At 46.8% G+C, this 26728-nt stretch overlaps 1 protein-coding gene across 1 annotated transcript; it reads left to right on the top strand.

Annotated features, from left to right (window-relative positions):
* Positions 1-12510: 12510 nt before the first annotated feature.
* Positions 12511-26655, top strand: LOC134537026 (DDB1- and CUL4-associated factor 10). The gene is made up of 6 exons (XM_063377219.1): positions 12511-13005; positions 16800-16913; positions 17906-18103; positions 19179-19350; positions 21137-21352; positions 23571-26655. Exons 1-6 carry the CDS (start codon positions 12803-12805, stop codon positions 24645-24647), a joined length of 1980 nt encoding a protein of 659 aa, XP_063233289.1. The 5' UTR covers positions 12511-12802; the 3' UTR covers positions 24648-26655.
* Positions 26656-26728: the final 73 nt, after the last annotated feature.

Here is a 26728-nt window from a genome sequence, read left to right on the forward strand (position 1 = left end):
CGTATTCCAAGACACAACAATAAGGGTTTTGGTGTTGAATATGCAATACCTGTGACGTCGTCTGGCCGACGACCACCCCAGAGCCCGACCTGCACCCGCCAGTATACGCTCCCGCTAACGGAACACACCCCTGGCCATGGCCCACCCGAGTCAGGCGACCCGAACAGCAATCAAAGACAAAGCCGCGGAAACCTGAGTAGACAAGAGAAGAACCGTACCCATTCCTCCTAAAACATTAAATTAGGATTTTAGCGACAATAAAATCTCTTCCAGACACACCCGTTTGGAGTCTAGCGTAATGAGGTCACGCCTGGCGCGAGAGAGGCCGAGCCTCCCTCGGACGCCATGCCAGTTCGGCAGTTCAGCGCAGCTCACGGACCGGGGCGGACCTACGTCCCACGGAGAGGCAACATCCTTTGTCTACATCGAAAGTAACGTCCGGTAAATATAGTCACTAATTAACAGAACCCCTTTTATTACTTAACCTCTCCGTGAGTACCCGGTCCCTTTTTTCGGTCCAGGACCTAATCCGGCCGCATCAATTTAAAGACACCCCGCACCACACTTGGTCAGCGGGGCTGCTCTTCAGTATACGGCACGGGCCGCCTCCCGCAACTTACAGAACTTTATTTAAGGTCACGCGCACGGCGCTGACCACAAACCCGCAAGGGAACTTGGACAAACTTAATTGCGGTGCGTGTTTCACCACAGTGGGCACAACACCCGCGCCGAGACATTTGCATACGGGATTGGCCGTCTCCAATCGTCCACCCCCTTAATTCAGTGTATTTTTGTATCCCGTATTTTGTATTGCTAACTTACGTTACCCGAGTAACGAGTGCCACGTAACTTGTGCGCGCCCCCTTAATTCAGTGTATTTTTGTGTCTCGTACTTTGTATTGCTAACTTACGTTACCCGAGTAACGAGTGCCACGTAATTTGTGCGCGCCCCCTTAATTCAGTGTATTTTTGTGTCCCGTACTTTGTATTGCTAACTTACGTTACCCGAGTAACGAGTGCCACGTAACTTGTGCGCACCCCCTTAATTCAGTGTATTTTGTGTCCCGCCTTTGTGTTACGAAATTACGTTACCCGTGTAACCAGTGAGACGTATGAGACGTAGCAGCGTCCGAGGCCACGTAACGCGGAACACAAACCATACGGCGCCACGGAATAACGAGTAAACCCCCCCCGGGGACCTCTGTAGAGTGTTGTATTGTGTACGACTCGTTCCTATGAATAAAAGGTACGACACCACCACCTTAACTCCACGCCTCTTATTTAAAATCATCTCACGCAACACCGCCGCCGGCCCTAGTGGGCCACGCAGGGGCACATACATCCACGACCCCCAAACTCACGACTAGAACCGAGCTAGTCTGGCGCCCACCCGGACAATACGTAGCAAGAACCGCCTTTTCCCACTAGGAGCCACACCGGGACTCGAGCCCGAGACCCCGGACGACGGCATTTGGCGCCCGCTGCGTGGGGCAGAAAATAACGTGAAAAATTTTTTTTTTCTCACTTCGGGACATTTTCGAAATAAATTCACCAACAGGCGACAGCGGAGACACGAAACGGCCATTTTGGACACAGGAAGGGTCGAAGGCCAGACAGACCAGCGCGACGAGGCGAGCGGACAAAGGACATTCCAACCACCCCCACCCCCGCACGTCATCACGGCGAGGCGAGCAACGGAGCGACGTCACCACCCCCACTCCGCGCGGACCGTTTTCGCCTCCTCTTTGTGCGGCTGTCCGGGCACCTACCCCCACCTCGTCACTCCGCTCCACGCTCTCCGCTTCGGGCAACCATCCCGATACCCCCACTCCGCGCGGACCGTTTTCGCCTCCTCTTTGTGCGGCTGTCCGGGCACCTGCCCGCCGCCGATCTAAAACCCGCGCGCTACAACACGCGCCCAGACTACGAACAGCCCGTCACAGACGGCGAACTTGAACGTACAACATACAGCTCAACATGCAGGCACCACCTACAGACCTCGTGTGCACGCGTTGCCTATTACCAAGGGAAATAGACCTATTGACGGGATCACTGCCGTGGTACAGGACATGCCAATGCGCGAACACCCGGGACAACGTCACCGAACAGACCTGGGGCAAGCCCTGGAGCGAGACGTTACTCGGCGAGCCGCACACCCAATTACCGTGGTCATGGGCACCGCTTAAGACGGAGGCACAAGCTAACGTCACACTGGGAGGCATACTACCGACTATGGGCCTCACGAGTGCCCGGACCAATCTGGCACCCAAATACATCCCACCACCAAGCGCAATCACCGGACCAAACATGGGGATGCATACACGCAACCCGTGCTACACAGGGAAGTTAGCACTACCCGAGTTCAGCGGAATAGGGCACGAAGTACCCAGAGACTTCCTAACACACTGCGAGGTTAGACTGGCACGGTCCGGAATACCGACCGATGAATGGTCGGGGCGAGCGAGCGAACAGCTGAAGGGGACCGCCCGCCAATGGTGGAACATCTGGGGACGCTTCGGCATGCCCTGGGAGGAGTTTGCCACGTCATTCAACCGCCGATTTGACACGGAACACGCACTGGTCCAATGCACGACACAGTTCTATGGCGAACGCCAACGCGACGGCGAACCCGTCGAGCAGTTTCTGGCCAAGAAAATGCAACTGTTCAATCGAGTAGCACCCGGCGCCGCGCCAGCCACCGCGCTCGCAACCATTACCACCCTCCTACACAATGAACTGCAACCGTTCATGCGGTGTCACCGCGCAGAGGAAGTCGAGGATTACGTCCGACAAGCCATAGACACGGAACGGAACATCCGGGGACTGCGACACTACGACCCCCCGAACACCGGCCGGGACCTGGCCAGACGCCCAATGGGTCAGAGAATAGCCAGCGTCCAGAACAGGGAAGCAGGGGGCTACCCACCCGACCGCCCGCGACGAGCCATCGAGGACGCACCACCACCTGGTAGGCCCGATGGGTCATCGACACAGCAGGAACCCCCACTACCGCGATGCCAGTTGGGCTGCCCCGCAGGTACCCGCCACTGGCATGTCGACTGCCCACGCCGGCAAACACCACCCTTCACCAACACGTCGGGAAACGCCCATCCGGGGGCACGGCGGTAAAACCCGCGCCTCCGAGTAACCCGAGCCAACCCACACCCGCCGCGGAAGCAGCCACACCGCAGATAAACCAGCTAGTCCGCCCTCGCGACGGCCTACTCCGTATCCCAGTGGAAGTCAACGGGCAACCCACGGCGGCCCTGGTAGACACGGGCGCGAGCCACGTGTTCGTGGCCCCCCACCTGGTACCCCCCGGCGCGCTGCAGCCCCACCAAGCCGAGTTACGGTTAGCAACCAGCACGCAACCGGGAAGGACAGTAGGGCAAGCCGAACTCGAGGTACGCATTCGGGACGACGTCACCACGGTAACCGCCCTAGTGGTGGAGGACTTACACGAAGGGATAGTACTAGGCCAACCATGGTTAGCGAGACAAGATGCGGTGATCGAAATGAAACCCAGACGAGTTTACATTGGCACCCGCGAGCGGCTCACGGTGTACGCCATAGGCACTACCCCCGAGAGTCAGGGGGAGAAAGTAACCTTAGACCAGTTCCGCCACAACGTCCCCCACGAGTACCGAGCAGCAGTGGAACGCGTGTTGGCAGAAAGGCAGGACGTCTTCGCGGTAGCCGACCCACTGAAACGCACCACCATCACCGAACACCACATCCCGACCACCCACGACAACCCAGTACACGAGGCCCCGAGAGGCTACGGGTTCCGGGAACAGAGGGCCATCCGGGAGCAAGTGGCGGACATGCTTCGCGACGGGGTAGTCGAGCCGTCCAACAGTCATTACAATGCTTGCGTCGTATTAGCCCCAAAGAAAGACGGTTCGCTACGCTTCTGCGTCGATTTTCGGCCGCTAAACGCGATCACGATTAGCTCACCCCCACCTCAAATCAGCGTCGACGCCGCCGTAGCCGGACTCGGCCGCGCGAAAGTCTTCAGTACGCTCGACCTGAAGGCTGGGTACTGGCAAGTGCCCATACGGGCGGAAGACAGGGGGAAAACCGCGTTCACGATACCAGACGGGCGGAAGTTTCAATTTCGCGCCATGCCTTTTGGGCTAAAGTGCGCACCGGCCACGTTCCAGGGAATGATGACCCGAGTGTTGGAGGGGTACCTGGGCCAGTTTGCGATCGCGTACCTCGACGACGTGATCGTCTTCTCCGAGACGTGGGAGGACCACGCCAGACACCTGGCGCTGGTCCTAGAACGCTTGGCCACACACCATCTCACGGCCGCACACCACAAGTGTCATATCGGGACCCAGGAGGTCGAATTCCTGGGCCACCTAGTAAGCGCGGCTGGCAACCGACCCCAACCCGTTCACTTGCGCAAGATCGCTGAAGCGGCACCACCGCGGACGAGGAAGCAACTCCAACGGTTTATCGGCCTGGTGAACTGGCTCAGGGGGTACATCCCCGACTTCTCCCGTACCATCGCACCACTGACCGACCTCCTGTCACCACGGGCACGGTACCATTGGGGCGAACCCGCGCAACGCGCCTTCGAAGAAATAAAAGCCGCCTTCACTCGCTGTCACACCCTCACACGAGTAGACCCCGGACGCCGCCTCTACCTTCAGACCGACGCCAGCGCACTCGGTGTGGGCGCGGTGCTTTTTCACACGGACCCGAACGGGGTCCGCGAGGTCATCGACTACGCTAGCGCGAAGCTCGGACCAGCCGAACGCCGGTATCACAGCAACGAGCAAGAGTGCCTAGCCGTAGTCTGGGCCATGAAAAAGTACCGGCCCCACCTGGAGGGGAAGTGCTTCACACTGAGGACGGACAACAGCTGCCTCACCTGGCTGCGTACGATGCAGGGGCGGAAAGGCAAACTCATACGATGGGCGCTATTCCTCCAGTCGTTCGACTTCGACGTCGAGCACGTTCCCGGCACGGAGAACCAGCTCCCCGACTTACTGTCGCGGGAACCCGACGACCGAACAGAGCTGACGGACGAGGACGACTGGGAGGAGATTCTACCCCCGGACACACCACACGGACACGCATCGCACGACTCAGCATGCACACGAATCACGGCCGACGCGGACGGGGACGAAGACCCACCCAACACCGTGGCCGACGTCCAGGACCGGGTACGTCGAGCACAGGAAACGTCAATAGACGCGGCAAGACGCCGCCAGCAAGCGACCGCCGGACACGAGGCGTGGCGCATGCAAGACGGCCTGATTCAGACTCACACACCCGGACACCAGGAAGACTGGAGGACCTACGTCCCGACGGAAGCCCGAGAAGCGGTCCTTCGGTTCTTCCACGACCACGACCTCGCTGGACACCCGGGGACCGATCAGACACGACGAGAAGTCACCCGGCACTACCACTGGCCCCGCGTCACGTACGACGTACGTACGTACGTGCGCGAATGCGAGGTCTGTCAGGCGAGGAAGGCGAGGCGGCGTGACGGCGAGGAGCAACAGCGACCCAGGGAACCCACCACCGCCTTCCAAACGATAGCCTTAGACGTAATGGGCCCCTACCCCCGCACGCCGCGCGGCAAACGCTTCCTCCTCGTCGTGACGGACCTCTTCACGCGGTGGACGGAGGCGTATCCATGCGGGAACGTGCGCACACCTACCATCATCAGCCTGCTGACCAGGGAATTCCTGTCCCGTTGGGGATACCCCCAGTCGGTGTTGACGGACAACGCCAGTCAGTTCCTGGGGCGACATTGGAAGGGCTGGTGCGACGAACACCAGATCGAGCACCACACGACGCCCGCCTACCACCCGAGAGCGAACCCGACAGAGCGCCGGAACCAGGAACTGAAGGCACAGCTCCGGATCCGGCTGGGGGCAGACCACACGCAGTGGGACCTACACGTGGCTGACGCCCTCTTCTGTGTACGACGCCGCACCAACGCCGCAACCGGCCGCACACCGGCCGAAATGATACAGGGCCACAACCTGCCCTTACCGGGAGAATGGGCCACACACGGCGCTCCACACCCCGACGAGACGACGGAGGAACGCGACGAACGACGGGTGACTCTGCACGACGAGGCAAGACGTAGGCAGGAGAGGTACGCCAACCGGATCACCCCAATCACAGATCACCCTCCACCCGCCGTGCAGGTCGGCGATCAGGTGTTCGCGCGACTACACCCACTTTCAGCCGCACCCCGCAACTATTGCGCGGGCCTGGCCCCGCGCTGGGGCGGGCCATACACGGTACGGCGACGACTAGGCAGGACGACGTACTTAGTCCGCACGGAGGGACGGCGCCTGAAAAAGGTGCACAGGGACGACATCCGGCTCACCGCCCTGCCTGGGGAGAGGAACCCAGACGGGGACGCAGGACCCCCCACTCCGGACGACAACGGACGCCGTACGCCGGAGAGCGACGCCGTCCAGGAAGAGGACAACTCGCCAGAAGCGACCCCTGCTAGGAGCCGACCCGAACCGCGCCCATACCGCACCCTAGTGTTCACGAACACCACGTCCAACAGGCCCCGCGACGAACTCGCATACACGCCCGGGACATCACCCGCAGAGGCCGCGTCAGACGACGAGGCGAGGCCACGACCACGGCGGTGGCGGCGCCCGCCCACGTACCTCGACGATTATGCCCTTAGCATGGCCACGGGGGACACCGGGGGCGACCCCGCCCACGACGTGCCAGACGAACCAGAAGAAGTCCACGAGAACGCACCGGAGACGGCAGTGGTACCCTGGGAGGGAAGCGGGGTGTACGAGAGCCCCCCACCGCAATGCTACCCACGGGGCGATGAAGCAGAGGCCGTGGAGATCGCCGAGCTGTCGCACAGCATAGGTCAATCCGATGCGGGCAACGACGACGGGCCAACGCCGATCGTCACGCAACCCGGAGAGACCGACCCGGAGATCGCCGCCTCAGCATCAGCCGCCATACCCGAACGGGAACGGACTCCGTACCAGTCCACGAACTGTCAACCGCCGCCGAAGGAGGACCTCCGCGGACCGGGACATCGACTGGGGACAAGCGAACCCGCCAGCGAGCCCGCGGAACGACCCCGACGGGCCCACAGACCTCCAGTTCGCCTGGCCGACTACGACCTGGGAACGAGGCGCAGAGCCTGTCAGCCGCAAGGCCACCTCGACGAGTCGACCCCCGGATGTTCGGCGTGGGACGACCCGGGACAGGTGCTCGGGCCCTACCAACTGCGGCCACCGAGAGCGCCACCCGGGTGGAGCTGTTGCCGGAGCTAGGAGGCGCCACGACGCCGCCCCCGGCACGCCTGCCACGACGGCAACCGGAGCGGCGCGCACGTTGGCCCAGTCGGCCACAATCACCAGGTCCAGTGCGCTGACCCTATCAGCCGCTGACCCCGCCCAGGCGCCACGACGCCGCCCCCGGCACGCCTGCCACGACGGCAACCGGGGCGGCGCGCACGTTGGCCCAGTCGGCCACAATCACCAGGTCCAGTGCGCTGACCCTATCAGCCGCTGACCCCACCCAGGTGCCACGACGCCGCCCCCGGCACGCCTGCCACGACGGCAACCGGGGCGGCGCGCACGTTGGCCCAGTCGGCCACAATCACCAGGTCCAGTGCGCTGACCCTATCAGCCGCTGACCCCGCCCAGGCGCCACGACGCCGCCCCCGGCACGCCTGCCACGACGGCAACCGGGGCGGCGCGCACGCTGGCCCAGTCGGCCTTGATCACCAGGTCCAGTACGCGGAGCCAACCAGCTGCTGAGCCGCGAACCACGCCGGGATGGAGTGGCCGGAGCTAGGGGTGGCCCCATGTTAGCGGGACCATAAGCGGCGCAAGGTCGGGCTTCACAGGGGGGGGGGCGTTTGACGTCGTCTGGCCGACGACCACCCCAGAGCCCGACCTGCACCCGCCAGTATACGCTCCCGCTAACGGAACACACCCCTGGCCATGGCCCACCCGAGTCAGGCGACCCGAACAGCAATCAAAGACAAAGCCGCGGAAACCTGAGTAGACAAGAGAAGAACCGTACCCATTCCTCCTAAAACATTAAATTAGGATTTTAGCGACAATAAAATCTCTTCCAGACACACCCGTTTGGAGTCTAGCGTAATGAGGTCACGCCTGGCGCGAGAGAGGCCGAGCCTCCCTCGGACGCCATGCCAGTTCGGCAGTTCAGCGCAGCTCACGGACCGGGGCGGACCTACGTCCCACGGAGAGGCAACATCCTTTGTCTACATCGAAAGTAACGTCCGGTAAATATAGTCACTAATTAACAGAACCCCTTTTATTACTTAACCTCTCCGTGAGTACCCGGTCCCTTTTTTCGGTCCAGGACCTAATCCGGCCGCATCAATTTAAAGACACCCCGCACCACACTTGGTCAGCGGGGCTGCTCTTCAGTATACGGCACGGGCCGCCTCCCGCAACTTACAGAACTTTATTTAAGGTCACGCGCACGGCGCTGACCACAAACCCGCAAGGGAACTTGGACAAACTTAATTGCGGTGCGTGTTTCACCACAGTGGGCACAACACCCGCGCCGAGACATTTGCATACGGGATTGGCCGTCTCCAATCGTCCACCCCCTTAATTCAGTGTATTTTTGTATCCCGTATTTTGTATTGCTAACTTACGTTACCCGAGTAACGAGTGCCACGTAACTTGTGCGCGCCCCCTTAATTCAGTGTATTTTTGTGTCTCGTACTTTGTATTGCTAACTTACGTTACCCGAGTAACGAGTGCCACGTAATTTGTGCGCGCCCCCTTAATTCAGTGTATTTTTGTGTCCCGTACTTTGTATTGCTAACTTACGTTACCCGAGTAACGAGTGCCACGTAACTTGTGCGCACCCCCTTAATTCAGTGTATTTTGTGTCCCGCCTTTGTGTTACGAAATTACGTTACCCGTGTAACCAGTGAGACGTATGAGACGTAGCAGCGTCCGAGGCCACGTAACGCGGAACACAAACCATACGGCGCCACGGAATAACGAGTAAACCCCCCCCGGGGACCTCTGTAGAGTGTTGTATTGTGTACGACTCGTTCCTATGAATAAAAGGTACGACACCACCACCTTAACTCCACGCCTCTTATTTAAAATCATCTCACGCAACACCGCCGCCGGCCCTAGTGGGCCACGCAGGGGCACATACATCCACGACCCCCAAACTCACGACTAGAACCGAGCTAGTCTGGCGCCCACCCGGACAATACGTAGCAAGAACCGCCTTTTCCCACTAGGAGCCACACCGGGACTCGAGCCCGAGACCCCGGACGACGGCACCTGTACCCTAACCATATTCCAAGTGCACGATAGGACACGGCCAGTCCCTTATTTTTAGGGCATTGATTTTTGGTGTCCTATCTGTTGTCGATTTGATCCATAACTGTATATAATTTTTTTCCTTTTTTAATGAACTTTAACGGAATTTTTACGATTACAATTTCCCCCCTAATATCTTAAACAGCAAACATAAATACGGCCAAAAATTCATCATTTATTCTTGTACAACCAAAATTAAATATTTTATTTCACATTATAATTCCATAGTTTTAAAAAATAAGCTAAAATTACGATGGATTGCACGATGTACAACTGTTTATAGCCTCGCACAAGTCCTCGTTTATTAAAATGGCTGCCGATCTGATACCTTACAGGGGTTCAGTTAGGACACGTTTTGGAATGTGACCCGAGAGTTAGGGTACGGCAGTTGCTCAAAAAGGCAGTGCATATTCGCTACCTTACTCAAACGTCTTGGAATACCACCCCAAGTGTCACCACGCAAGTATCTGTAAGTGCCATTTGTTGTTTGTCCTGAATTCTCCTTTTAATTTCTTAATTTAAATATCTCCAAGTGTGTTTCCTAATGGTGGATTAGTCTGCAGTAATAAATGGAGTAGGTATGAGAAGTAAGTCTCCATTTTGACTTATATTTATAAATAATTATTTAAATTAAAATTTAACAACCAAACATCAAATCCTTCAGCCACTTGTTTTTCACTCAAAGAATTTAACAAAGATAATTGTTTAGTTTGTAAGTTTAGCATACAAATATTTAACATTTATGTGTTGGGTTTGGACTAGGCAGCACTGTTTGCCCTTCCTCCAGCAGTCTTCATCAGACCGCGATCCGGAGTGGACACATTATCCCATGGGGAGCATTTATCTTAGTCTTACCGATTCAATAATTCTGGTAAATATACATCATTGACCTTAAAACCTTTTGCTTTTCACTACCTATGTGTCCCCGGATCATTTTCTGTGCAGAGCATAACCTGGCCATAATTAATTTCACCTGCCATGTGGTTTATTGCTTATGGCATTGCCGACTCCAAAGACAGAACTTCACTTAATTGAGTCGCGCACATGCCTGTCGGCATCAAACATAATTATTGCTAGGAAAGTCTATGTAGAATTATGGCCTGTACTTTAGAGTCCGATCTACATTTGTTTTTAACTAAGTTTTACAAGGCTGGCTGGCTCCAATCAGAACTACCTCGTCCCTCACCAAACTTTGGCAAAACAATTTCTAGTGTGTTTCGCATTTAACGAGTGTGTAACATGTTGATGCCGAACGCCGGTGCTCCCTCTGGTTCGCACAGGCCCAGGGGGTAAAGGACAAGGGTCAAGGCGTACCCCCATTGTCATTCATTGAGTGGGAGAGGTATTCAGGGCAGAATCATTGCATCACAACACACCACCACTCCACCGCGTAGTGTAGGGCTCACAGTGCGGCGAACGTCAGTGAAGTGCTCAGCGTGTGAAGCTAGGCGTTGATGCACATAGCGGTCTCAGAGAAGCGGGGGGGGGGGGGCATTTGACGCCGACTGCCAATGCTCCTCTGTGTCGCATAGACCGCTATATGCCTCATCAACGTCTTGCAAAAGCGTGTGCACCGAACGCACCTGTGCGCGTAGCAAAGTGTAGTTCGTGCGACGAGGCGAACGCCATGCAACGAGTGCTGCGCCGGCGGAAGGATCCGGCCGGGTGTGGCATATCCCTCCGCTGCACTACAACAAATTATTTTAATTACATTTTTCCACAGGTTTTTATTAAACAACATTTTTCATTAATTAATAATTCAGTCCTGTCAAAATTATCTCTCACTGTGCGTTTTGTCCCGAACCTGGCCGGTTCAGTTTCCCGCGAAATTCGCACATTTCGGTGGGAGGGCTGGCGGGGGAGGGGGGTCGCGCGCGGCGACAGAGTGAGTGTCCTTCGAGAGCTCGAACAGGCCGGCAGCCTGTGCGCAACGCAGAACCATCAACCTTTGCTTTCACCGACATGTAGTTTTCAATAGTGTAATTTCTTTTCAAACTTTTATGTACAGTTCCGCGGTCGGCCTCAATCTACCATGAGGTATTTAACTTAATTAAATCAGTGCTCCAAGATGAGTGTTCTACGTCATACGTAAGTACTGTGGGAAGTTTACGAGAATTTACGTCGGCGCTTTACGCCCCAACTTAGCCTACAGGCTACTTAATTTTGGCCCGCACGGGGCGGCCAGCAGGCGACACGTGCCATCGAACGTAATAACGAATCAGTCCCTGGGACACATCTAGGTATCACGTAGAGTCGCCGGAGACACGGGCCTTTGTGCCACTAGCCCAGTTTATTAATTGTTAGGTAATAGTGAAGTGTATTGTTCGTCAAGATATCGTTCGTCATGTCAGAGTGTATTTTTGTAACTATCGCATCACGTGTACAAGTCCACCCCTCACGCGCATTAAAGTCGTGAGCCGCCACTGAGGAAGTGAGCTGCGCGTGTGTCTAGTCGCGTCGGGCAAACAGTTACGGCCAGAACGGGCAGCACCATGTATTGGGCTGTGCTGTATTAAATTTACCAAATATCTTCCAGAAACTTTGTGTTATTCTTCAGGCGTCCCGAGTGGCCATAACAGCTCGGGGGGCCCTACTGCGTTAACCCCTACCTCTAGCCACAAGGCCGGACCTTCCCTGAGATCACGAACCCGAGCAAAAATCACGTCTAAATAGTCAGAGGTATCAGGGACGGCGTCAGAGTGTGCAGTAGTGTATCAGCTAGTTATTCAATAATTAAGTTTTAACCTACGAGCTTAGTGGACCTTGCTGAGGCCGATGACCCACATAATATCATTGGTTAGACACACATGTTAGCCTGGCGCCCTCCCAGATTACTAAAATCAAGTCACGCCATCTCGGGTTTCAACCATGAGACTGCAGTGATGACAAAGTATAAATTATGTATACAAGATAGGTTGCATACCCCTACTTCTAATTTATTCAACTGTAGCCCAACTATTCATAGTTGTGCGCTACACAAACACTAACTTTTTATTATAGTTATTGTTTTTAGGATAGTTTTAAGTTAAAAATAAGGGGGGCTAGTTTAATGACTACACTACAATAATTCTTGCCTACCTAAAACATTAAATTATTATAGGTCTTTTAAAGTTATTTAAAATTATTATTCAGTAAAATATTTGGTTGCTATTTCATGTTGAAGTACCGTGATGCATTTCAAGTTGAAGCAAGTCTTGAAATTTCGTCTAAGATTTTTGTTATTATATTTTCATTGTAACAATTAAACAACTTGATCAACATTTATTTTAGTACATATAGTTCTTTGATGAATGCATTTTGGTCGAACGTTTTTTGGTTAAATGTATTGTAAACACTGTTACGTTTTCTCCTTGTTTTTATCGTGTGTGATATTATGTGACGCGTAAGCCAAGAACTGTAGAAAGAAAACAATTTTTTACGTGTTGTGTCATACTATTTAATAAGTTTGTGTGAGCAGAAAAACTACATAAATGCCTAAAGTCAAAACTAAAATTATGAATTATAACTGGCTGAGGAACAGAGAATTAGGACAAAGACCTAATCTAGGGTTTTCTGATAAATTTTCAAAGGGGTTATATTCTTCTCTGAAACCATGTACTTCATGGGAATATGGGGAAGACCCAAATACCGCCATGCACGGTGGTGTATTCAATTTGGAGTTTTCTCCAGATGGGCAAGTATTGTTTTCCCTGACTTATTTTTTACTTTTATGTAGTTGCAATAGAAGTAGGTTTCTTGTTTCTAATAGTAATTTTGACTCTTGCTGGTGCATATAATGCATTATCCCCTCGAACCATAAGTACCTATCATAGTTAGTGCATTGCCTGTCAGGCATTGCCTGTCAGGGCGACACACAACATAAGCATTCCACAAGAAAACATGTAATTCAATATAATGAGTTATTTTAGGATAAAAATTTACACTAGCACAGAATTAGGTCTTAAGACCTGTTTGGTGTCTATTGTTGTGGGGAATTCTGAAGGAGAGCCTCTTGCAAAATAAATAAACAAAAAGTCAATATTTTTTTTCGTGTAATTGAATCATTCTCTTAAAGGGTGTTCTGGTACTTAAAGTAGTTTACTTGTAGTTAACCATTTAGCAATTGGTTGGGGTTACCTAGTTTATATGCTCTAAATACTTTGGTTGTATGGGTTAGGTTAGCTAAATTAAAAATAGTAAAAAAATAGTGTGATGAGCAAGTTAGTTTTGATCACCCAAAACTGCATGTAAAGTATTTTAAAACAGAGAGTAATGTTGGTTAGATTATGTTAACTACATTAAAACTACTGTAAAATTAAAATTAAATTATTGGTTAGGAATGACCAGTATAAAATGTAGCTAACTTGTCCTAACCAACCACATGTACTATAATATATTATTTTTAATGTAGCAATAGCCATGCAACTATTTTTTTCTGAAAAAATTAATGAAATTCTTATTATTTCTATAACTTAACAAACCGTTCACATGATTAACAGTACTTTAAATGTAGCTTACCGCAACTGATCAACCATTCAAACAATTTTAGTGTTTTGATTTAGCTAACCTAACCAACTATTCAAACTGGTAAAGTGTGGGTAAAATGCAATCTTTAACTTTCTAAAATATTTTGTAATCATTCTGAGAAATGGTATTCTGATATTTGTAGTAGTTTACAAGTAGTTTAACATTTTAATGATTGGTTATTTTAGGTTAGCTACATTTAAATTAGTATAAATACTGTGTGAATGGTTGGTTATGTCAGGTCAGCTTCTTTAATTATGTATAATGTGTTTATTACACATTAAATATGTTTTATTAATGTAGCTAACCTAACCCAGGAAACAATTTTTTTTTGGCATGTATCATCAAAATGTGTGGTAATCTAACTTCAGTATCATATATTAATGAAATCAAACACAAATACTACTATATTCAAAGAAATGTTAAGTAACTGACCTTCGCAACAACTTACAACCGCTTGGAACATCCACATGCACATATGAATGTCTCGTTCTAAGTATTTAGTATGACATAAAGTATAGCCAGCCATAAACGTCCTGTAGGTAATTAATGCTGTCTCAGGTAATTAGCTTTGCTTTTTGTTTTCCACAGAAAATTGTACAACTGTCAGGAAGTATAAAAAAAAAAGTTTTTTTTTCATATGTGCCCCTCTCCTTAATAGGCTACCAATATGAAAATGTAAGTGTTGACTAAACTGTACAGAATATTGGCTTATTAATTTCTGACATTTTCAAAAACCACAACTTTGTGATAAAATACTCTGCACACTTTCTGTGAGAGTATTCATTTGTTTCAATATTTCATTTTGAAATTCCTGCCCTTTTAGAGATTACATTATGTAAATAACACTTTTTCCTTAAGATTTAGCACTCCAATTACAGTAACAGTAATTGTTTGCAAGCAAAGAATAAAAATAAACAATGGTATGTGGCTATGCTTGAGTTTGTTGTGGCCATCCTAAACTTTGCTTGTTTTTTGTTGTGTGTTAATCGTTAAAACTATCCATGTGCAAAATGTTAGTTTTGATTGTAGTTCTGCTTGTATGGGAGTTAGGTCCTTTGTCCTTCGATTTGCAGAGCGAAAGTTTAAACTATTTAAAGAATCAGCTCCGATAAAAGCGAAAAAACCTTGAATAAATACCAAGCATCTGATTTGGATGTGATTTTCGACAAGGAATTTTATTAAAATACTGCCCGTCTTGTTAAAATTCATTAAACAGTTAATGCCATAAAATTTTCATTGTTTCTATGAACTTTTGTTTGTAAAATCCGCACAGATAACATCGTGGTTACACATTTCCATTTCATGACTTTCAAAAATATTCACAAAATTACTCCTACCAAATGCAGTATACCGAGAGATAAGATGTTGACACATCAAAAGTTTGCTAATAGTTATACTGTACAGTAGATGGTAAACTTGAAGATGTGTGTTTGGACAAGTAACCATCAAATATTCAGTTCCATGCTGTAGATATTTGTTGCATGCCCGTATCCGGTACCCATTTGAGGGCTCACTGGGCGTAGCTCCAAGTAACCACCGATGCTATTAGGACTGATGAGAGATTAATGAAAGTGTACAACAGCAAAAACAAGTGAAATGGCAAATTAACCATTCTCAACTATCGAAAATCATTTTTGCCCTACAAAGAATAATTCCCACATGACCTAACAAGAAATTAATTTGTAAAAAAAAATGTTTTATTTATGGTATAAATTACAAAGGAAATAGAAATATTGCCTTGTTTATGCGTTAGAGGCCAATGGGAAATTTTGTAAGTAAATGCTTTTATGAAAAGAAAAAATTCTGGAAATAGTATTTTTTGATTATCTGCTAATAATTTAATCACATTTTTTAATTGCCATCAGGTGGATTCTTAATAATTCACCCTATGGTTGGTTGATTAACTCCAGAGAAATCATGATGTGAAATTAATTTAAAATAAGGAAAATATTCCAGAAAAAAGTCACTATATTTTTTTGTTAAAACTTACACTAGCCGCTGATACCATGTTCTGTGACTGAATGTATGTTTCTGAGTGAATTTTTTGTGTGTGTTCAGTTTACGTCTGGTTTTGAGGAAGAATTTTGGTTAGCTATGCAGAGATTTATGTATAAGAAAGTACCTATTAAGTTCAGAAACATGTTATGCTAGTGTGCGTTGTTAATAGTTATTTCTCTTGTTATAAATGATCGTAGCAAGCGCCACATTACACTAGGTATTGTTTGCGGGATCGTATACTTATTTCAGTTGTAGTGCCACTTTTACGAGAAATTTAGAACACTTTTTGACACGCATTAGGCAAATAAACATTAAAATACAGACAAATTTATTTGAAACACTATTCAAAAAAAATATTTTTGACATAGGTACTTTTTAACTATAAAGATCGCAGGCTTTCACGGCCATTGTCTGCAATTTGCTTGGCTTCTGGGTGTAGGCTGTGTCAGGTAATTGTCTGGTGACATTTCAGCAGTCATTGCAGCTGGCATCATCATCAGGTAGACTGAAGTCTACAATTACCTGACATAGCCTACACCTAGAAGCCAAGGAAATGTACCTATTTTTAACTATATTTGTTAAAAAATATATGGACGGTCTCCGGGTAAAAGGTAACAAGTCAAGAATTCACTTTTTGCAGGAGAAACAAAAAAACTCTTAGATAAAAATTGAATTTAAATACTTAAATTTTTCTTGCATTATTCTTTTATTTACCAACATATTTACCAACATAGTTGCCAATGATTAAAAATACATTACATATTCTAAGTATACTTAAGAGTTTAAGTGACTTGTTCTCTAAAAATCACCAAAATGTGACTTGTTACCTTTTACCCGGAGATCTTCCATGTATATAAAGGAGGAAGGTTGAGTTGCTGTAGTAGTGTTCCTGCCCGCAGGTAGAGCGTGGTAGGTTTCGGAGCGGAGCTGTGGTCTGACGATGCTGGATGTGGTTGGTTGCAGCTCGCTGCTGGTGGCCGCCTGCGAGAAGAAGAGCATCCTGATGTTCGACCCCCTCTGCAGGAAGCTGATCCACGCCGTGGAGGACGCGCACCGGGACTGCGTCAACTGCGTCAGGTCGGAAGCGCTTCTTGCTTGTCACGGAGCGTCTCGGTTTCAATCCAGGGTCCCTGCAGGTTACGGAAGTCGGAAGTCACGTTAACGAAACTGGAGGACTGGTGTCGAAAGTCACCAAAAAAAAAAAATTGCCTGAATAAACAGTAATTGTTTGGGAAGTCGTGAAACTTCAATCTCCAGCATCCATTTGTAACTTGCTTTAATTTTTTTTTTGATGTCTCATTACAGTTCATCATATTATATCATATCCAAGAACTGTGTGAAGGGAAAGCACGATATGGATAGTTCAGTTCAGAAAATAGTTGTTGCTGTTTGAGAATCTGTACTATGGATAGCAACAACTGGTGTTTCGCTAACGAAAGGAATTTCGCGGCATTACCTAGGGGCACTACAAGATGCAGTTACAAGTTACAGTATCTTATTTGCTCGTAGAAACACAAGCGATATGTGCTACTGCACAGTCGGGAATCAGGTTCTCTTTCTTCGATTACCGGTTATCAAAAGACCCCGTCAAAGTAGGTAACGGAAGCAGTTATTGTTTCATAACCATTGTCACATTTCTGTTCATCGACGTCTGTTCCATTTTCACAAAATTGCTCCTACCAAATGCTGTATTCAGAGAGCTAAGATATATATATATATATATATATATATATATATATATATATATATATATATATATATATATATATATATATATATATATATATATATATATATAAAACAGGTTTTTGTATTTTATTAACAGACATTCAATTTTCAAGCAGGAAAAATTAATTTTATGGTATTGCTTTGGGAACTGTGTAAAGTTGCGGAAGTTATTTTTTAAGACTGTTCGGTCATTTTCAGATCAGTTTGGCTTCTAGCCGAGTACAAACTAAGACTCAGAATTGCCGCTCCCTGCTTGTTTCCATCGTGCATGCATTTGGCCGGTGCTGTCCGATTGCCCGCCTACCAGTGGGGAGACCTTGAGAGCGAACGGCCTCGCGCAGGTTCCTGGACTCGCGCGTGTTCGCGACGTGCAGCGACGACAGCACCGTGGCGCTGTGGGACGCCCGCAACCTCAAGACCCAGATCAGGACGCTCCACGGGCACTCCAACTGGGTCAAGAACGTGGAGTTCTCGCCCCGCGACGGCCTGCTGGTGTCGTCGGGGTTCGACGGCAGCATCTACACCTGGGACATCAACAGGTGGGGCTTGCCAAGTGCCACACACACACACACACTCACACGCGTGCGCACACCATGCACGCATGCACACACCACAGCACATCACACACCACACCACACCACACCACACACCACACCACACCACACCACACCACACCACACCACACCACACCACACCACACCACACCACACCACACCACACCACACTACACCACACCACACCACACTACACTACAGCACACCACACTACACCACACTACACCACACCACAGTACACTACACCACACCACACTACACCACACTATACCACACTACACCTCACTACACCACACCACACTACACCACACTACACCACACTACACCACAGCACACTACACCACACCACATTATACCATACCACACTACAGCACACTACACCACACCACACCACACTACACCACACCACACTACACCACAGCACACTACACCACACTACACCACACCACACTACACCACACCACACCACACCACACTACACTACAGCACACCACACTACACCACAGCACACTACAGCACACCACACCACACCACACCACACATCTACACCACACATCTACACCACACATCTACACCTCACATCTACACCTCACATCTACACCTCACATCTACAACACAAGGGTGCGAACCATGTTTAACGACCTTATTGACTGGACGTAAAACTCAAATGAATATATATATACGTATATATATAAAAAAAATATTAATTACAATGCAATCTGTGAGTTGGTCATCTCTCTGGCACGGGGAATCCTGTGGTCTTAGCAACGTTTTCAAGTTGTGCACACGTTTTGATATTATGAAATGGAATTTCTTCTAAACTTTCCCGAATGTTGTGTCAGTTTTTAGAATGAGGTAATTAGAACAATTTTTAAATTTTTTGTCAAGCATAGATCAATTTACAATTTGTATAAAAAATTTTTTTTTTTAATACTTTGGTCTCCACTCATTTCTAGAGAAGTGAAAAGTTTATTTTTAAATTTAAAAAAAAATATATATATATATTTGTCACTTGTTGTACTGTACTAATTCTATTTTTACTGTTTTATCTCTTCCATAGCTACACGGAGAATGGTTTCGTCTACAATAAAGTGTTTCAAACCAATGGTCTGATGCGAACACGCCTTACCCCAGATGCAAGCAAAATGGTTATTTGTACGACCAGCGGTTACCTAATTGTCATCCATAACTTGGATCTGAACACAATGGCTCAAGATTTAGATGGTTTCAAGGTAAGCTAGTAATAAGTATCTGCAGAATAAAGGCGTACTGTTATCGCGTAAAATAGTCTAGTCATTAAGTACAAATATACAAGCATTTCATGTGTTGCTGATATGTAGTAAGATTTGAAGTACCAAAATAAGAGTACCATGTTTCTTAAAAGGTAATATTTGGTATAGTAATCAGTTTCATTCAATAAAAATAGACATTCATCAGCTGCATTTAGTGATTGGTTTTCTATTATTTATTATTAGTACACCACAGCTAATACATACAAGGCTTTTATGCAGTCTAGCACATGTTGGGCCATAATTGTGATGTTTTTAGGTTATATTTATATGAATTCTTTAAACATGTCGACATAAAATATTGTTATAATTCTATGGAACACTGTTGAAACAAACATGTCTTCGTTAAATTGGTGTGGTTTAGCTATAAACAAAGCAAGTATTTACTGTGTAATGTTTAGGTATAAAATGGACAATCCATTTTGATTATTGAAAATGATTTAATGGATTTTTGTGTTTAAATGAAGTGGTAAAATACAATATGAGTAGGTAGCCCAAAAATAGAATTTTGCAGGGGGAAAAAAAAAAGTGAAGATGCGTTGAATTCTGAACATAAGGACTGAAATGTGTTGGAAATATATACTTTTGAGTTCTATCTTGTATTTAGAGTTGTGCAACTCTTTCCTTCTTATGTGTGTTTGTTATAGAACATGGAGTTAGAGAAAATTGAGTTTTGATTCGACCTACATTATGGCTGCATATGTCAGTAATTTAGTAAATTTTTGCATTTGTTGTATGTAAGTAGTGAAAAAATTTATTGTAAATACATATGTTTGTTGGTAATTTTCATTTTGGTTGTTACTCTTATGCCTACTTGGTCCAATGGCTGGCGGGCCAAGGAGCCCGGGTTTGATCCCCAGCGTGGGTTCAGGGCTGGGTGTTTGTGACCTTCATCCCACGGAAGGCAGTCGCAAACACATGTGGAGTCATCCTGCCTCGGCAAGCGTGGGGACGTGACGGCTGTCATCACCGTGACATTGCCTGTGCTCGTCATCGTCACTTTCAATTATAGTTCCGTTGTACGAAGTCCGAGTGAAGCTGGTTGTTTACCTCCGGGACTTGAGTCACTGTTACTCTGAGCAGATGCATGAAAGTGGGCCGTGAGTGCATGCTGTTCAGACCGGTCCCCGCTCCCTTCACGGCCGTGTGATGACCTCTTTGCAGTGTCTGTGCATCGCGTGGAAGGCCACATTAATATCAAAATTTTAAATGAAAATCAATATTAATAATTATTAAAATCAGTGTCGCTAGTGCAAGTATCACAAACCTGGTCATTGTAAAAGTGGCTTTACAAAATTAGCAAGTACTGACGTTGGCAAACTGGTTATAACATCACATTTCAATAAAAAGTCAATAATTGGAAATGCTGTGAATATCATTCACGCAAACTTGTGCAACACGAACGTAGCTCAATTTCATTATAAACGAAAAACGGCAAACTTCGATTTTGCAGACATTTTTAAGTGTTGATGTAGCAAATATCCAGCATGCAATGCATCGCCAACATCATTGTCTCATTTTTGTTCGCTGATTACATTTGTGATTCCCCGCAGCGCTACTACACGATTATCTGAATTTGTTTCTCCGTGAGAGGAAGCCCAGATTTTGGCACGAAGCTCGTCCGTCCGTCACACACGGGGCCGAGGAGGGGTAGGGAGGTGGTAGAGGGGCGACGCCCCGAGGTCAGGCGTGTGTTATCGAGGTGGCGAGCGATGCTTGTGGCTTGCAGCCCAACATGTACCGCCTGATGCAAATCAGCCAGACGACGATACCGCTCGCCGCGGAGAGCACGCACCTGTTCTCCCAGGAGCGCAAGACCAACAGGGTGGAGTTCCTGACGGACTTCCCCGCGGGGGACGAGGCGGAGGTGGTCTCCTCGCTGCAGATCCACCCGCAGGGCTGGTGCGCGCTCAGCCGCAACATCACCAACGACGAGAGCTCCGAGGTGGGCGTCCCGTCCCTCCCGCTGTCCTCCACGGAGCACAACCGTTCCAGACACGACTTTGTCATCTATTTGAAACATTGTATTTTGTTAAGGGAAATTTGGAATGAGTATTCTGGAGATATATTTTCCGATTGTGTTTCATTAAGAGCGTCATCTGGTAGCGTGCTCTCCTCCATAGAGCACAACCGTTCTAGACACGACTTTGTCATCTCGTGAAAATACATATTTGAAACATTGTATTTTTTGTTAAGGGAAATTTGGAATGAGTATTTTGGAAATATATTTTCCGATTGTGTTCATTAAGAGCATCATCTGGTAGCGTGCTCTCCTCCATAGAGCACAACCGTTCTAGACACGACTTTGTGATCTAGTGAAAATACATATTTTAAACATTGTATTTTGTTAAGGGAAATTTGGAATGAGAATTCTGGAAATATATTTTCCGGTTGTGTTTCATTAAGAGCGTCATCTGCTAGCGTTCAATTTGTATGTATTTCTAAAATATCATAATTGAAAGATGCCATCTTGGTTTCAACTCTTTTTGGCAAAAAAAATTTTCTAAAACATATATTCAATTTTTTTTATTATTTGAGCATAGCGCATAATTTAATGGAATGCTTTGTTATTAATAGTGACAGACTGTTAACTATAGATTCTTGTTTGAAATAATAATAGGTGTTTAAAGTTAATTTTTTTTCAAATTGACTATAACTGTAATAATACTGTCAAAGACTTAATTTATAGTTTTAGAAAAATCAACAAGTAGTAAAATTTTAAACCTTTTTATTTACAGTAGACTTCCGATTATCAGGGTGCGAGTTATCCAGTTTGCGAGTTACCCGGTTTGTGGGTTAACAGTGCCACATTTCACTTTCATAAAAACAAAAATTATTTTTGACTTTTAATTTCCTTGCGCGCCTCATGGCAACAGCACTTGTGTAGCATTAAATACAATGCAATGAATTAGTAATGGAACAAATTAATAATATGAAAAATCAACAAACTGTATTTTGCTCTTTCCTTAATAGCTATATGCTTCCTTCATTGCATAATTATTTCTGATAACGCCAATTCTTTCCCCAGGAAAGTTTATATTCCACCATCCTGCATGTCAACATCAGCTCTGGGGAGAAAAGCCAGAAGCTTTCAGGGCTATTTTACCTGGTGCCTACTAGGATGCGCTAGTGGCAAATCATGGCAGACATTCATTTTAAGTGTCACATAATATACTAAAAATCTAGTGCAAAACCAGATATAAATAAAAAATATGCAGTAGTAGTCTCTCTTGTAAACAAAACCATACGATACCACTATTGCAATAAATAATCAAAAATATGAAAATACAAGATGTTTAACTTTTGTTTTGCCATGTGTAGTGCAAAGATTAACGTATCATGTTTCCGTCATTCATCAGTACTTTTAATTTGTACTGTAGTAGAAAAAATACATTTGAGCTATCAAAATTTTTCTCTTGTGTTGCTTTCACAACTATGATGTACCACGTGATTCAGAAATGTTATCAATTAACACATGGGAAATGTATTTTGTGTAAAAATATGGTTTCCACAATATTAATATTTCATTAGAAACTTAAAAAATTATAGAATTTCTTCATATTTTTGTCTTATGTATTTCTCAGGTTCTCTAACTTACCTTTGTGTGATTCACTGTTGACGTGGGTTGATTTACCAAAAGAGAAATATTTTTACAGCAGGTTTTCAAGATGGAAAAAATATACCTATCTATGTTATATGTTCATATTTCTATGATAGTATGTCGTGATAATGCAAATCCTAAGCTTTCTTGTACAGACATAACCTCAATGCTATGTGATACAAAATTATTCTATTTATGAAGAAATTTTTATATGAACGCTACATCAAATATTGCTAATCCCAAAGATACATCCTGGCATTGTACCTATAGTGATCTGGGAAACTATGGTAGTACCTGGAGATTCAAATTCAGGTTTTTTCACTAATTTGTGTTCTCTAATGCTAAATTGTGCAACTTTGTGTGGCCAGGTAGTATAAAGAAATGGCTGCTAAAAGTAAATTTCTCAAGTTTGTAACCTCATGGTAAAATATAACATTAAATGTTAAGTTCTTTAATGATAACCAGAGTTCATTATACCAGAAGGACTGTTACCATCTATTTTACAAAAAGCAAGTAGTCTTTATGGAAAAAAGAATTACAGTGTTGTGTTGTGTTGTTTCAGTGGACCTGCGTGCACGACATTCAAGATCGAGAAACACCGGACCCGTTTGAAGTGGAGAGCTCGGAGGGCAAGGCCTGCAAGCCTCCTCCGGAGCAAGTGCTGAGCGAGAGTGGCACCAACGCTTCGAGCGGGCTGGTGTCGGTGCCCATCCAGACCTTCCACCCGGTGCACTCGGGCTCGGACCAGGCGCTGCGGGGGTTCTCGCCGGTGTCGAGCGGGCCCCACGCCCGCAGGACCCGGCCTCCCCGGGGGGAGGAGGGGGACCGGACCGCGCGGCGGCACGGCGCCGTCGGCGACACCTTCCAGCGCTTCTCCCCGTCCAACGTGGAGCTCCACGTGTCGTCGTCCGACGTGTGGGAGGCCCTGGTCGCGATCCGGGACGCCCGGGTGCGACGGGAGCGGGAGCGCGAGCAGGAGCGCGAGCGGGAGCGCGAGAGGGAGCGCCGGTTCAACGTGCGGATACGCTCCAGCCCGGACGCCGAGGAGGCGGAGCACCGGTCCGGCCGGCTGCGGATCTTCGTGAGGCGGAACTACGCGATACTGGACGGCTCCCCGGGGGAGGAGGCGGGCGACCGGGGCGTCCCGGCCCCGAGGCCGCCGGCGGGGGGGGGCGAGCGCCCGGGAGCGACGGACGCCCCCCGCACCTTCCTGCTGGTCAGCAGCCACTCCACGGCCGACCCCAACTCACACTTCTCCATCTACAGGGCGTCGGCGACGCAGCCGCGGCTGCCGCCCGCCCCCGGGAACCCCGCCATCCACCAGAACGCAAAGAGGCTCACGCACTACGTCGAGGAGCCCAACGTGGGCAAGGGCTTCATCAAGGAGCTGTGCTTCTCGGCGGACGGGCGCCTGGTGTGCTCGCCCTTCGGCTACGGGGTGCGGCTGCTGGCGTTCTCGCCCGAGTGCGAGGAGCTGTCTGCCTGCGTGCCCGCCGCGCCGCCCGTCAAGCTCCATGAGCTGGCCGCCAGCGTGTGCCACAAGGACATCGTGGTGAGCACCAAGTTCTCCCCGCGGCACTGCCTACTGGTGTCGGGCTGCCTGAGCGGCCGCGTCGTGTGGCACCAGCCCGTGCTGTAGTCGCTCCGCATTCACCACCCGCCCCGCCGCGTTTCCGTCTCTATACTTACTACCTGTGATAGCACTTTCTCGGTATGTTTCTTTTGTTACGGATGTACCTCACAGTGACAGATGGGGTTGTGTTTTTCCACGTCAATATTTTTCAGTGCCAAGTTTAGACTTTTCATTTTAAATTTAGACTTTTTATTGATTTCCTCATTCATGCACCGTTTGTAAATAGCAAAAAAAAAAATACATTTTTTTTTTCCTCACAGTTCTCTTGTGAGTTGGATTGTTTGTTCATTTCTTCCGTTGTGTCAAATTTTATGCCAATCTGTTATTGCTTTAAAATTGTAAATTTTGAAAAATCATGAATCATTTATTTACTGAATCTGCCAAGGAATACTACTTCCTACAAGAAAGTTCCCACAGTTGTAGAATTTGATGTATCTACTTTATATTCATATTTGTTTAAAAAAATTTTATCGTAAATTTTGATTCAATTTTTGTATTATAGTATTTTATACTTTGAGGAGACTTAAAAGCTTAAAGTAAGCGTAGAATGTAAATTAATATATATATATATATATATATATATTAAAATAAAATAAATGTTTGGTAAATATGATGCAGTGTTTTTTTTCCCCATGTCTTGGACGTTTAAGCAAGTATGCTACTGTTCTAATAGGTAATTTGGTATGTTGGTTACTAAATTGCAAGTTGCTGCCTTTCATTTGTGATTCAGTAAGAAATTTTCCAATTACAAGACGTTCTTCCATAAATTATATTAGTTGAGCAATTCATTTAAATATATTTTAACAGCATGCCGAATAATTTTATCCTAGTGTTGTTTTACAAGAATTACAATTTTGGAATGAGTTCACTGAGTTATTAAATTTTTTTTTTACAGAGGTTTTGATTAATGACTTAAGGGCACCATCTGCGCGAGCACACATTCTGTGTGGAGAGCTTTAGGAAAAACAACGCGACTTGAAAACTGCTCAAGATATCCGAGTGAGGTCTGTTTACAAAAAAGCATTTAAAATTTATCTGAGGGCCGATAAGCAGTTTTGTTTCCGGATTAAGTTTTTAAACTGTATTTTTATAAAGAGTCAAAATGGCTAAAAGGCATGTTTTGAGAGTAATTTTTGAGGCATAAAACTACTGGTACAGATTCTTGAATCACATAGGGGACTTGCATCACACATTTATCTTTATTTCTCGGCCATATAATGTTACGGTCACCGCTCATATGCACTGGGAGAAGACTGCGCGCCAGTCCAGAGGAGACACCGCGCTAGAAGCACCAGCGAGCGTCGCGTTTATCATCCCGCTCCGCTGCCACAGATACGCCCCTGATGAGGTGGGCCCCTTAAGGTTTTTAACTCAAAAACACTCAAAGAAGTGAAGACATGAAGATTGAGTCTTGTAGCTTTTATAGAGTTATCTTCAACTTAAGTATGCCTTCACAGTTTTTCGAATATCTTTTGTGATACACATACGACATACAGTTATATTTTTTATTATTTAATAAACAATTGTTAATGATGATGTACAGCCTAAGACGTATATAATGTTAGTTTTTCATAGCATGCTATTCGGAAAAAAATATTGATTGAATGATGCTGTGTTTTTTTATGTAAGCTACCGGAATCAAACTACTTATCATTCATTCTAGTACCTATTTCTATTGAATTTAAAATGAGATTCATGACAATCTCATTGGCATTAGTATTTATAAAGTCTCTAAGTTTGCGCTGAAGTTTTGTTTGAATATTTATGTTAATCCAATGTATTTTTTCAATTTTATAGTTGCATAGTACATACTTGAGATTTGAAGATGACATAGAGTTAGACCTTGAAAAGTAATATTGATCAAATGTGTGACTATTTATTCAAACCGATTATAAAATTTTTTGTTTTTACTGTAGTATGATTTTTTTTTTTAAATTCTAGATGCTGTGTACAAACAAGTTAATGACATAAAAATATATATAGTTGAGAAAAATAAATACTGTGCATGTCATTCATTGTAAACTAATAATTATCTGAATAAAACAGTTGCCATTCTGAACTCTGCCAAATATTATCCGTAAAAGAAT

The sequence above is a fragment of the Bacillus rossius genome, chromosome 11, assembly GCF_032445375.1.
Source record: "Bacillus rossius redtenbacheri isolate Brsri chromosome 11, Brsri_v3, whole genome shotgun sequence".
Taxonomy (NCBI): Eukaryota; Metazoa; Arthropoda; class Insecta; order Phasmatodea; family Bacillidae; genus Bacillus; species Bacillus rossius.